A 14,738-nucleotide genomic window follows, 5' to 3' on the forward strand; every position below is an offset into this window, starting at 1 on the left:
TGCTTCAGGCGTCTGGGGACAAGCGGCTCCGTCTAACATCTCCATTCTGGAGAGATTACAAAATAAGCTAATGCGGATGGTTGTGAATGTTTCGTGGTTCGTGCGGAATGAAGCGATCTGCAGAGATTTGCAGCCTGCCTTCCATTAGGCAGTTCATTCAGTCGAGTAAACGGCAAGTTTTTGATTGTGCAGAAACTCACGAAAACCCGTTAGGTAGGGGAGCTATTGATTATACTGCAGACGACCCCTCCCGATATAGAAGGCCCCGGCACTCTGTCGAATGTGGTCCTCATGTCCCCCGTTAATGGACGAACAATTTTTCATCCAACCCACTCCAGCCAGGTAGGGGTACACCGTGAAAAGCGGTACTGATGTCTGAGTACTTTCATACCGCCACAACCCCTCAGTCATGATCCTTATTGTCCTTCTGACAAAAATCAGCCGCAAGGGTAAGGGAGCTAGGCTCCAACCTGTCTAAACTGAAGAGGGTTGTTGATGAATAGTCCAGTCATCACTCAAAGACGATTGTGGATACTAACAATCGAAACGTCATGAAGTAACTTGGTTTGAAATCTGTTTTCGAATAATTTTGATTTTTTTGCTTATTTTCATCCTTTTTTTATATCCTTTTACTCTGTAGTCATTTTCATTTTATTGCTCACTTCAATTGATATTTCAGCTATTCATTCTAACTTTATTTGTTCTTTCACAGATTTCTAATTATGGTGGAATGATATGAGACAATGAAAGTTCGAACTAATGAAATTCACCATGAAACATTCTCAACCGCTTTGAAACATAATATATAATGTTATCGTGGAACCACAAGCTTAGAATCTTATTCTGATGAACATGGTCATTCGAGGCCAGTAGCGTTCATGTCAGACCTATAGGATGCATATCTAATATACACCGTATTCTCTAATCACACTAAGAACTTCGGAGTGTGATTCATAACGTCGTTTAAATAAAATGTTTCGGGAAATGTCCGAATTTGCTTCGTTTCTGAGATACACAACGATAAAAGATATATATATATATATATATATATATATATATATATATATATATATATATATATATATATATATATATATATATATATATATATATATACATATATATACAGAGTGTGACCCATTTAAGATGGAAGCACCCTTATAAAACTTACTTTTTTTAACCGATTGGAATGATTTTTTTTGTTAGGTAGATATTAAAAAAGTCTATTAGGACACCAAATATCATGAATAAATCTCAATTTCCAGGGCCAACTAATCTTATTTTTCAAGGTCAAAAATCTAAAAAAATTACTAGCGATTTTTTTAGAAAAACTCTGACTACACCACTGGATTTGTGACATTTTCAAATGGGTAACATGTAAATTACGTTGAAATGCGTCAATCAATAAAAAAGTTATAAAGGAATGAAATTTGAAAAATATGCCGTTTAATCAACCCACCAATTCATGTTCAGGAATTTTATGAAAATTCTGTATACTCCACTGGATTCAGGATGTCTTGAAATATTACTGATCACAGTTTCATCGAAATCTGTTCGGTAATAAAAAAGTTATAAAGGAATAAAATTTGAAAAATATGTTGTTCAATGGAATTTTAGCAACGTTCTTTGTACACCACTGGATTAGGGGCAATATTCAACAAAATATTATTTATTCAAATAAAATTCATGAAACGTTTATGGGATAATCAATTTCCTTTCATAATGTATGTCGAACCATATCAATCAATCAGTTTATCACAACAAACTTTAGTGTCAATAATTTCAAATGAATCTACAAAAAACTAACTGTAAGTACATTTTTCTAATTGCTACAAACTAGCGGAAAACAATCTTTTATTCACAATCAATGTAAAAATAGAAACCAAGAAGATACCGAATTGAAAAATAAATGAGTGCAATTCATATTCTGGTGGCCTCCACCAAACTTTCATCCAATTCAATGCATTTATCATATCGCTTACGAATATTTTTTAAAGTATTCCTCAATTGTTGTGGAGTAATTGCATCGCAAGCTTGCTGAATTCTGGTGCACAGTTCCACTCGATTCCTTGGTCATGATTTGTAAACCTTTTGTGTAACATAACCTCAAAGGAAAAAATTGAGTGAAGTAAGGTCAGGCGATCTTGGTGGCCATCCAATTAATGTACTCCCCCTTCCTATCCAACGATTAGGGTAATTTTGATTCAGCCAACTCTTCACAATTCCCGCATTATGTATGGAACAACCATCTAACTGAAAATATAAATTTCTTGTTTCTGCAAGGGGAAGTTCATCTATTGCGTCCGAAAATTCATTCCTTAAAAATTGTAGGAAAATTGCGCCATTCATGTTGCCGTCGAAAAAGAATGGTCCAATTATCCTTTCATTCAGTATTCCACACCAAACGTTCACTTTTTCTGAATACTGCCTTTTACAGTTTATCACCCAGTTAGGATTTTCAGTTGCCCAATAGCGAATATTTTATGATGAAACCACTCCATTTGTTGTGAAACTAGCTTCATCACTAAATAAAATTTTCTTTAAAAATTGCCTGTCATTAAGATACTCGCCCTGGGCCCATAAGCAGAATTCCAATCGTTTTTCTTGATCACCTAGTTCCAGAGTATGTAAAAACTTTGGTTTAAATGGCCTCAATTTATTTTTCTTCAGACATCGCCTAACATTCTCCCTAGGTAAGTTTAAATCTAAGCTGGCATCCCTCAAACTACTATTTGGATTATTTCTGAAGTAATCTAATATAGTCTGGTTATTTTCGTTCCTTCTTCGTATATTGTTCTTTAAAATATATGTGGTTACTGCTCCAGTCCGATTGAAAACTTGGTTTATTTTATGTACTGTGCTGTTACTTATGGCTGGACGATTTGGGTGTCTTTCATTGAATATTCTAGTTACTTCTCTTTCACTCCGGTAATCATCACCGGAAAGACGTATAATTTCGATTTTTTCTTGAATTGACAATTGAGGCATTATCTGTTTTTATTTTGAAACACAAATTATTCAGTTCACTAATGGTGCGTAACAAAATGACAATTTAACAAAATGACAATTCATGCGCAAATAAATAGATGAGAAACTGTAAGTCACAGCTAACTTGTTTATTTCATTAATGCATTCTGAATAACAGGCAGTTAAAATTGCTAATCTCATTTTTTGCTATTCAACAAAAGGAAGAAATCACAGCTGATGTTACTTACTGGAATGATAATAATTATTATCCATTGCATATTTTTTTCGTTATAATGTCTATTGGGAGTACATTAGACTTGTCTTATATTGTTGAAATTGTTTTCATGAAGATTAACCAGGAGTTCTCTCCTGATTGTACTTGTTTATGTATCCACTCCACTTCGAGAAATACCTATAGACTATTTTTACCATCATGATTTTCAGATGTTATAATTGTACGACATTGCAATAATCACCCCAATAATTTTTTCAATATTCAACAGTGGTGTAGTAAGAACGTTGTTAAAATTTCATTTTACAACATATTTTTCAAATTTCATTCCCTTATAACTTTTTTATTACTGAACAGATTTCGATGAAACTGTGACCAGTGATATTTCAAGGCATCCTGAATCCAGTGGTGTATTCAGAATTTTCATAAAATTCCTGAACATGAATTGGTGGGTTGATAAAACGGCATATTTTTCAAATTTCATTCCTTTATAACTTTTTTATTGATTGACGCATTTCAACGTAATTTACATGTTACCCATTTGAAAATGTCACAAATCCAGTGGTGTAGTCAGAGTTTTTCTAAAAAAATCGCTAGTAATTTTTTTAGATTTTTGACCTTGAAAAATAAGATTAGTTGGCCCTGGAAATTGAGATTTATTCATGATATTTGGTGTCCTAATAGACTTTTTGAATATCTACCTAACAAAAAAAAAACATTCCAATCGGTTGAAAAATGTAAGTTTTATAAGGGTGCTTCCATCTTAAATGGGTCACACTGTATATATATATATATATATATATATATATATATATATATATATATAATATATATATATATTGAAAAGAGAAATGAAAATTTCTATGTTTTTTACGATTTTTAAGTGGTATGATTATGATCTCCTACCACCTAGTAACGGCTACATCCATCAAGATATGAATATCCTTGAACATATTTGGTTCAAATTTGGTGTAATTATTTGAATTCATACTTGACTGAAATTATTGAGTACAGTGGCTTCTCAGTGGGCATCCAAATATATTCAGTACGCCACTGTCTTGTTTCTTATAGTCTTTCAGATTAAACAACTAAAACAACTTTTTGATATCTTGTGATTTTTTCATATGCAACTTCGTTTCCAACAAAATAGTCATTTCAAAAACAATCCTTGGGCAACAGAAAATAAAAACCGTTGACCTTGAAGTCAATAAGCAAAATGTCCTGATGAAATACACGACTGCAATATCGATCTGTCACTGATTGTTTGATACCTGGAGTAATAATTATGACATTGCAATTGTCAATTATTCGAATCTAAAGCAAATGGAACTTCAAACGTTCAAGCCAGTCTCTATATACCTACACAGTAGGTTTAATGGACTGACGCCTATCAGAAAACAACTACTCCCCTGGCTAATACCACGAAGGGCGTTGGATTATATCAGACAGGCGTCAGTGCAGGAATCTTCACAGAAAATGTCCTGCATATGCAATTGGCAATACAACTGAAAGAGTCGACCTTCAATTATGGAACGGGCACACTTGCAGACCGGTTTCGGGCTTATTAGCCACTCATCAGTGCAAGATAGTGACCATCATCGACCTAAAGTCAATGATATTCCACAATTGAAAATCGATGGAATATCATTGACTTTAGGTCGATGATGGTCACTATCTTGCACTGATGAGTGGCTAATAAGCCCGAAACCGGTCTGCAAGTGTGCCCGTTCCATAATTGAAGGTCGACTCTTTCAGTTGTATTGCCAATTGCATATGCAGGACATTTTCTGTGAAGATTCCTGCACTGACGCCTGTCTGATATAATCCAACGCCCTTCGTGGTATTAGCCAGGGGAGTAGTTGTTTTCTGATAGGCGTCAGTCCATTAAACCTACTGTGTAGGTATATAGAGACTGGCTTGAACGTTTGAAGTTCCATTTGCTTTAGATTTGTTTACTGCCAGTCTTCAAGCATAGCCCATTGACTAATAAGAAAGTCAATTATTCGATTCATCATGTCATCATGGATCCAGAGAATCCATATCAGGACTACTAGCTACTAGCATATCAGCCATTTCAGCGCTGGTAATTAATGATGGGATCACTGCTAATTGACAACTCTGAATTCCACTGATACCAACTGGTATCCAAAGCAGGTAAGTCGTTACTTGAACGAACTCGGCAATAGTTTGTTACAAAAAGCAGAGGTATGTCCAATTTTTAAAAAGTAAACATATTGGAACCAGTGGCGTTACATATTTAAATTTAGTCGCCTTCCAAACCGACCCTGAATTATTTAAGTCAAATTTAATCACTAGATCGAAATAAAAGGATTTAGAAAATCAATACCAAGTTCGAGACAAATGGAAGAGATATTTTTTCGATAGGTATCAATAAGAAATCAATATTTCTACAGGTTCATAAAAAAAGTTCAAATTTCTACTGAATAGCTTTAAGGATATTTATGATATTTTCTAAATATCGCTCCAGTTATAAAATAAATTTCAAAATACTTTTCATAAAGCTTCGAGGCGAAGAAAATGGTTCTCTGGAAAATATATGTATGTTCTTAATTAATTATCGATAAAGCCTGTACTATTGAAGTTACAAACCAATTGTCTTGCACACTTTTCCCAGGAAAATGAAAATAGTGTTATAAACGATTTTATGAACGAAATGAGAAATGAAAATTTCTATTTTTTTTACCACTTTTATTTGTAACTAACGTTACTGCAGTTCCGTCCTATATGGACATTCTCAAACTTATACAATAAACTAACAATGATTCATTACATTCGCCAATATATACCATTCAGGTACTTGATTGAATACCTGAATTTACAGCTCACAATGCGGATGTGCCAATTTAAAAACCGGAGAGTAAATTAAATCGATTTGATCATTTAACAGGTTGCACCCGCAATGTTTATGCTTGTGAATTTCCAAGGATTCTAAATAATTGAGTTTGCAACCCTTCCTTGCATTGAGCAGAATTTCCGTATCGTTTATATTCGGAAACTTGTGGTTGCATGCTAAGAAATGGTTTGAAAACGTCGAATCATTTTTTCCTAACCTGAAGGACCTTTCATGTTCAGCATACCGTTTTTGGAATGTCCATATAGGACGAAACTGCAGTATCGTTAGTTACAAATGAAAGTGGTAAAAAACATAGAAATTTTCATTTCTCTTTTCATTATGATCTCCTACCACGTAGTAACGGCTACATCCATCGATTTTATGAACGATTTGAAAAATCGGAAAATTGCCGAATAAACAGCTTTTACATCTTTCGAATTGTCTCTGTTAATACCTGGGAAATATAAAACTCTATAACTGTGTGAAATTTTGAATAGATATCTTGACTCGTTTTTGAGAAATTGAAAAAAAAAATTATATAAAAGACGGGCAGTCAGACAGATAGACAAATGCACAGGCGGATAAACAGACGAACAGGTAGAAAGATGACATAAGTCTCTCAAAATAATTTTTTCAAGAAATCTGTTAGAATCACAGTTCCTAAAATTATATTTAATATTTCACGATTGAATTAAAAAGTGTTAGTTATTTTTTTATCGTGCTGAAACAATATTGTATCGCCTCCAAATATTGTGAAATGGTCTACTAGGTCATATTCGGATAAATACCACTATAGAAATGGAAAAAATGCCAATTCATCTTCTAGCTGTTTATTCAGAAATCACAATTATTTATGTAACAATATATTGAAATCGAAATACTCCAGAATTATATTTCACTTGGCATCCTAACTTGTATATCGACTGACACAGTCAAATTCTGCGCCAAGATAAGACGTTGAAACCTATCAGAATCTTCGGATTGGTGAGATATCCTTTCAGAACGTGACCGATTCCGCCTATTTTGTGGAGCGGTTCGACTGGGTAGTACTGAAAAAAAGTTATCATTATCATTTATTTCTCGAAGTTGGCGCATCAAAATTTTCAAAAATAATTAAACGTGTGGAATATTTCTGCCATAACTGGCATGACATTACAATAAAATATTGGAATTGAAGGGGTTATATTTTTAGTAGTGATTAATTTTTGGGAAAGAAAGTTTTTGGCTTTCCACTACTCCATCTTGATACAAAAAAAGTGATGGGGGAATCTTCCAAAGAAAGGAATAAAGTAATCAATTTGAAAATAAGTAACACTATAAATGGATGTGTAGATCATGCAAAGAAGTAAATTTCAGACACAAACTGAAAGAAAGTCCTCCTGAAACAGCTACTTTCATATGAACATTGAACTACACGAAAAAAAAAATATTTCGAAACAAATACTTCTATATGAACACTGAATTATACAGAAGATACTTTTCCCTACTCAGTTTGTATTTCAAACATTCGTTGTGGAATAAAAATCAGATATCATTCACATGAGTTATAATTTGAATGAATGGTAATGAATTGCACTTACATGGAACACTGTCACCCTCACTGGTATACACCGATGTTTCGCCTTAAGACACTTGCCCCTAGGCTCTTCAGTACCAAATTGGATAACATTATAGAAAATACACACAATTCATTCATGAATTACAATCTTTTATTGTCACGTGTAATTCAATGTTTATATGAAAGTAGCTGTTTCAGGAGGACTTTCTTTCAGTTTGTGTCTGAAAGTTACTTCTTTGCATGATCTACACATCCATGTATAGAGTTACTTATTTTCAGAATGATTACTTCCTTCCTTTCTTTAGAAGATTCCCTCATCCCTTTTTTTGTATCAAGATGGAGTAGTAGAAAGCCAAAAACTTTCTTTCCCAATAAAATATTATAGTAGAAAAATTTGCGAATGGGGTGGGTGTATGTGAGTCTTTTCAACTAACGAAAGGATCTTTATGGAGAAAAATTTATACCTTTGGATTGAAAACAGTGTTTCTTTTTTTAAGGACAAAACACAAGCACTCCAGGCGCCCAGGCGCTCTAAGATCGGTGCCTGTGGGAAGTAGTGATTCACATTGGATTTGAATCGCTGGAGATTGAATCCATTTGGAAAAACGTATGATCACCTGTTTTTACACAAGATGTAATTGGAGCAAATGATGGATGAGATCTGAAAAGAAGGCCCAAGGATATTGCTGAAAACATTATAAAACCAGTAAAACGTAAGAGAAATTCAATGAGTTTGGGAGGAAATTCATTAGCAGAGAACATTTTTGCCGAACATTCCAGAATATTTCAGGTTGTTCTGGAACGCTATGGAAAGCTGTGGAATGCTCTCGGACACTCTCGAATGTGTTGGACTGTTCTAGAACTTTCTATAGGCGATATGGCGAAAATCTCAACCCTTATATTTTCAAGAGCTCGCCATTCAGATAGAAAGGGGAACCTTTTGACAGAAAAAAGTAGGCGAAACCGAGTCGGGTATTAGATGAAATAAAATCACATAAAATAAATATTGATGAGAAAAACTCTTTGGTATTTTTTATATCACTCTAATCATTACTGACATTCAATAATGTCGGATATGCTCAAAAACCATTTTTTTTCCATTATTTGTTATTATAATCATCAGATATAAGGTAACATTTCCTTATTTGTATTTATTCTTACTTTATCCTTCCTTAGCGATCTAAAGAAGATTCATTATTGTAAAAATTGAGTATAAATCAAGGGTATTTTGATCTCTAAGGGTTGATACTTTGAATTTCTGTGGAAATAGTAAATCGGAGCTGTTAAATTAATCGTTTTTGAAATAACCATGATTAACATACGTTTGTGACATCCATAACTTTTATATGGTTATATTGATAACTTCTTAAAAGGCGATGACCAAGAAAGACCAGATTTTTTAGAAATATATAGAATACTAGGTAATCGAAATCATCGGCATTAAATATATTTGATCTACAATCTGTCATGCAGTTAAATTTCACAGAGACACATCTATACATGAAATTTTCTGATCATGTGGTAAAGTCATTGAATTCCGTATCGAACAATAATCTTTGTTAAATTTAATTCAATCGTTAACCGGCTCTTACGATGTAAATCATATCTGTATGACTGTTTTAAGACTTTCAGTTTGGAAGAATATTTGTCAGCGTCATTGGAGTTTTTCTTCAATATGATTCAAAGTTTTAGAAACTTGAAAACCCTATATAAACGGTTGATTGGTTGCCTTGTTTGTTTTGTTATAATGTCAAAACTTGAAATTCCAGTCAGAAACATAATTACATTCATCACATTCTCACCTGTTCTTGGAATTCTCAACTTCGTCAAGCCTACCAATGGTCTCGCACAACTCAAGTGACCTCTTCTCCTTGCAATATCAAGTGCATTTCCTCCTTCAGGTAATGAATGGTAATTTATCCTAACGTCACGTCCACAATCAATCAGCATCTCCACCGCTTCAGGAACATTATGGATACAGGCAGTGATGAGAGGAGTTTGTCCATCCTTAGTGATTTTTTTCGTATCAGCACCTTCCCTCAAAAGAAGTTGTATAATATCATAATGCTTTTCCATTATAGCATAATGTAATGCAGTCCGTCCATTTCTATCCATCAAGTTTATAATAGCTCCGCTCAACAACAACCTTACCATAATATCTAGGTAGCCCCGACTGGCTGCTTGCATCAATGGTGTCAACCCATGAGAATTTTTAGCGTTGACTTCAACTCCCCACTCTAAGAGTTGTTCAGTACATTCGAAATCGCCCCTAAAAACTGCATAATGCAAAGCAGTGTTATTGTTTTTGTCCCCCTTATTGATTTTAGCTCTTTTATTCTTCAAAATAATAGCTACTTTGATATGTCCTTCCATGACACTCAATATGAATGGGGTTCTACCTTGAATGCATTTTACATTAGCTTCCACTCCAGGAATGTTCAGCAACTTCTTTACCCATATCTCATTACCACGTGAAGCGAAACAATGGAGGTGACTAAATCCTTTAATGTTTTTTCGATTGACAAGAGCGGCAGTGTATTTACCTAAGGCAAAGAAATCTTTCAAAATTGAAGGATCCTCAAAATCATTTACCAAATGGAGGGGTGTATTCTCTTCATTGTCAACTCCCCAACTCTCAATGTTGTTGTAGTTCAGTAATAGCGTTCTTACTGCCTGCAGATTTTTCGATTCAACTGCCAGGTGAAGTAAACTTTTCCCAGAGGGATTTTCTCTCACCTAAAAAATATTATTGTATTGAAATGTTTCCTGTAATGTTAAAAAAATTTACCTTCTGTAGTGAGTTACATATATTCGGTATAGATACTAGCTTCAAAAATAACATATTGAAATTGTTTTTGATGCAGTGAAGTAGTGTAATGAACAAAGTATCAAATTCAATATTGCGAAAGAGGAATTCAGTCGGCATATTGGATATTAAAAACTCAGTTTTAAGCACTGAATCTAGTTTTTCTAGGGATCCGGACATCAGAGCATATTCAATGGCATTTTTGTGCAATAAAATGTCTTCCTTCAGAAGCTGCTCATGGAAACCAAACAAGAATACATTATTCTCCGTATAATTTGATTCAGATTTCGGAACAAAATCTGGTACTTCGATCGTGATCAACTGTTGTGTCATTTGAAAAACTGCTCGCTCTTCAATATTCTGCAATGTATTTCTCGCCTCCAAATCAGTATGTATTATATAACGTTTTCCGTAACTCAAAAGCATATGATGAGTTGTTCTACCCAAGATGTCAGTTTCATTTCCACTATTCCAGAGTATGTCTTTTGGGATATCATTATTAATGATGGAAGAAAGCAGCGGATTATCAGTAGTTAATATATTATCAAAAAACAAACGAACATTTGTCAGTTCTTGGCAGTACAATAATTTGAAAGCTTCCGATATGTCAAAAGGTGTTTCCTTTTTTATCTGTTTGATGACGATGTCAGCCAACCATTTTGCGGCCAAAAACTCGGCATACGTTTTGTGACTGAACACAGGTATATACTCTATTCTGGATTCCATGACGAGGGCAGGTTTTGGGTTTTCTTCATTGAAAATTTCAAGGTCACAGACAAATTCATCCCAGTCGAACAACATTTCTAAAACTGCTTTTGAAAAAAAAGAATAGAGAGCCAATTTTGACATAGTCCTGAGGATGAATCTTGTTTTTTTTGAATCTTTAGAAATATGTATGTCAATGAATCTCTCATACAGCTCATGTATACGTATACGATCATCAAAAACGTGTTCATTGGAATTTATTACCACTGCCAGCATCATCGTCTGTTGACAAATACCTATGAATGAATTTTGTAACTTCTCTCTAGTTTTTTCTACCAAGCTCAATTTTTTCTCAACCTCCCCTCTGTCATTTTTTGAACTGAAAAATAATCTGAAAAATTTGTTTTGATCAGCCACTGTGAACTCATCAAGTTCCATAGATAATACCCCAAAATTTTCTTCTAGTTCCATTTTCAGTAGCGGCCGACTCACCATCCATATTCTAAGACCATTTTCCATACCTTCTTTTAATATTTTCAATAATTTTCTGTCGTTTATCTCTTCGTAGTCATCTATCAGTAAGACCATTTTTCTACGCTCAATATGATGGTGAAATAATAACTCAATAATAGTAGTATATTTTTCGTCGACATCTGTTTGCAAATCCACTTTACTTAGAAACTCTATGAATTTCGTATAGCTCTCAATTTTTTTTATTTCAGAGGAATATTTTCCCAATGCTAAATGAATCACCCATTCCGTTGGTGAAAAATTATTTCTAATGCGATTCAAGAACATTGTTTTTCCCATCCCTGCATTATTGCATATCACATTTATATTTGAATTCTTGGTATTTTCAAATAATTCGTCATCATTCAACAGGTAATACTCATTTGCCAATATATCATATTTAATTTTTTCCAAAGATCCATTTGTATGCTTCAGTATGAATCTTTGTGATCCGTCTTTTTTGTCAAAGAATTGGAGAATACAGTAAAATCTATTTTTTGCAAATTCTTTAACTTCTTTCATTATGGAACGATCAAAATTTCTGTTGACAAAAATACATGGACTATATTTCAGAATGCTCTCATTCAATAATGGAATTTTCAACCTCCTTTCAATATATATTTCTGCTTTAATGCCTGAAGAACCAAATCTCAAGTTTTTATCTAATAAATGTATCAATGTGTCGATACTAAATGTTTTTCTCAAATCCCTGTTATCATTATCAACCAAGTCCGACAACTGGACATATTGTTTGCCCTGTAAAGAAACTTGTACTCTTTTTGTGAGGGTCAAATATTGGTTTTCATCCAAATCATCAACAGTTTTCAGCAATTTGAAATCACCTTCGTTTTGCGCGTTCGGAAATTCTGGGTTTTTTCCGAAAAAATTCTTTGTATCACGAATAACAGTAATGATATCCAATTTTGTCATTATTTCATTAAAGAAAGTATTGAAAAATATATTTTTTGTTTCAATGTAAAATGGCAGGAGTCTCTGGGCTACCATATGAAAATAAAGATGCTTCGTATTTATGTTCACTTCATTTGTGAAGTTCAGTTTTGTACGAAATTTATTCTGTAACTCCATTGGTGAGACAACTTCCCAATTATCCAATTCCAATGACTCCTCTTTGTAGTATTCTTTCATACTTGATATAATGTCACTCCAAATTACAACTTCCGAATATTCCTCATGTATTAAAGTGACATTGAAGGTGTTAATCACAGACAATATATGATAGTTTTTCGTACATTTATTTGGAGGCACAAATACGCTGAAGATATATCCCAACAACTTCGATTTCAAATTAAGTTTATGAAGTTTTTGGATAGTGTTATTGGAATCTGCGAAGTCGTAAAAAAAATTCAGTATATTTATTACAAAATCTATGTCCAATCCAACTAGTTTTGCTATCTCATTGGGTACTTCTGTCAAATGAAGTTGGCCGGCGAAAAAGTAGAATCTTTTAAGAAATTCTGCGTCAGTCTCTGAATCTGTTATCGTGTATTCTGTTGAGACATCTTCAGATGAATTACTACTGATGAAGCTTCTGAAATATTTTTGCTCGAGTTTATCAAAGCGCAGCTTTGAGGAATCCTTACTCATTATCTCAACTTTGCAATTATTGTAGAGAACGAAAAACATGTCTGTATCCTTTGAAATGTTATTGGCAAATAAAAACTCTTCGTTTTTTATAATGGATTCATAGGCATTTTGGTACATTTCTAAACAAAAATCTTTCTGATTTGTTTTAAACATTTCGACCACTATCGGTTTGTCTCCCTTTTGTTTGTGCTTCAGTTGCATAAAGAATATTTCTTTACGTTTATCTTTGAATTCTACGTGGAGAACCAAGTCGTCGAATTTTTCGATACCAGAGTGGTTGGTAGTCAACCAGAAATCATGTATATCATTCCTGAGGAGGCATTTCAAAGCAATCAGTGCCGTAATTTTCCTTTCGTAGTGTTTTCCTATATCTCCTTCTGGTTTTTTTGTATTCATCTGAAAAAAAAACTATATGAATAACTTGACCATCTGGCTAGACTAGAGAAGTCATAAAATCTACCATCAATATTCAGTCGAAAATGTATCCGAATATCATAACTTATTTCGAAAACAAATGAAAATTTTATTCGGAAGTAAATATATAATCTAAGATTTATGAATCAACAGCTTCACATAATGTGATGAAGATACAACTTCCAACGCTTGTACACATATTTGTAGAACAACACTATAGAATCAACCATTACTTACTAGGTTACTGTTTTTGGCTTTCCATTTCTTCATACAAAAAAGTAGAAAACTTGCGATGGAAGGAATAAAGCAATTACTTTCAAAATGAACTCTTTACAGAGATACGATAGGTTAAGTTAGGTCTAAAGTGAGTGGGTCTATTCGACCCTCCACCGCAACCCGCAAGGGTTTATTGTGGCTAACACTTATTCACACTCGGCCAAACAAACTCAGCTTCTTAACGAAGCTGACTAGTTTGTATGGTGAGTGGTCTTACGCCGAACTCTAAGAACCTGATTTGGTCCCCAGCGGGGCAGGCAAAAAGTATATGCTCTCCTGTTTCATCATTTTCCAAACAGAGGCGACACACTCTGTCTTCCGACAGTCCAAGTCTCTGCATATGATGATTAAAATGACAGTGACCTGTAAGAAGGCCTGTTAGACATTGTAGTTCATCCCTACTGTAGTGCAACAACTGTTTGGTATCAAGCTTCGAAGAGTGAATGAACGCCTTGGAGTGAGCTAATCCTGGAAGAGTCTGCCAGAAGTCCATAAATCTTCTTGCCATCCAGGTGTTCGGTGTTTGCTTGGCAAAGCCTAAAGCGAAGCCAATGACAGGTTCTGGTCCGATGAAGCTGCTTGCAGCAATCTCCTTTGCAAAGAAGTCATCAGCTTCATTGCCTTCCAGGCCAGTATGGCCAGGAATTCCAGAGACAATCTGTTAAGTCTTATTATCGAGGAGAGTCGTTTTTGGTAATTTGCTACCAATTTAGACGTTGCTCGGAGGGAGCTAAGAGCTACCAACGCCGCTTGACTGTCTGAGAATATTTTTATCGACTTGTGTGAGGTTGGATTTATCTAATCTCTCCAC

The 14,738-nt window shown here is 34.2% G+C and overlaps 2 protein-coding genes across 8 annotated transcripts in view; one reads left to right on the plus strand and one right to left on the minus strand.

Moving 5' to 3' along the window:
• Positions 1–14,738, plus strand: part of LOC111503178 (LIM domain only protein 3) — a 458,150-nt gene that overhangs the window by 323,189 nt on the left and 120,223 nt on the right. Inside the window, exon 8 of one of the 5 annotated variants that reach the window (XM_074169846.1) lies at positions 8,109–11,588. The exons of the other annotated variants lie outside the window; for them this stretch is intronic. Within the exon in view, the coding sequence (XP_074025947.1) occupies positions 8,109–8,168 (60 nt within the window). The 3' untranslated portion in view covers positions 8,169–11,588. Of the gene's footprint in view, positions 1–8,108; positions 11,589–14,738 lie in introns of those variants that run through there. 5 annotated transcript variants of the gene reach the window in all.
• Positions 6,868–14,738, minus strand: part of LOC111503173 (uncharacterized) — a 47,486-nt gene continuing 39,615 nt past the window's right edge. For all 3 annotated transcript variants that reach the window (XM_074169840.1, XM_074169841.1, XM_023157409.2), the window contains 3 exons: positions 10,400–13,633; positions 9,414–10,347; positions 6,868–7,102 (listed from right to left, as the gene is read on the minus strand). In XM_074169840.1, the coding sequence (XP_074025941.1) occupies positions 6,942–7,102; positions 9,414–10,347; positions 10,400–13,633 (4,329 nt within the window). In that variant the 3' untranslated portion in view covers positions 6,868–6,941. The remainder of the gene's footprint in view (positions 7,103–9,413; positions 10,348–10,399; positions 13,634–14,738) is intronic.

Source organism: Leptinotarsa decemlineata, unplaced genomic scaffold, assembly GCF_025532065.1.
Source record: "Leptinotarsa decemlineata unplaced genomic scaffold, Ldec_3_MD MMD2_P_RNA_scaffold_6, whole genome shotgun sequence".
Lineage (NCBI taxonomy): Eukaryota > Metazoa > Arthropoda > Insecta > Coleoptera > Chrysomelidae > Leptinotarsa > Leptinotarsa decemlineata.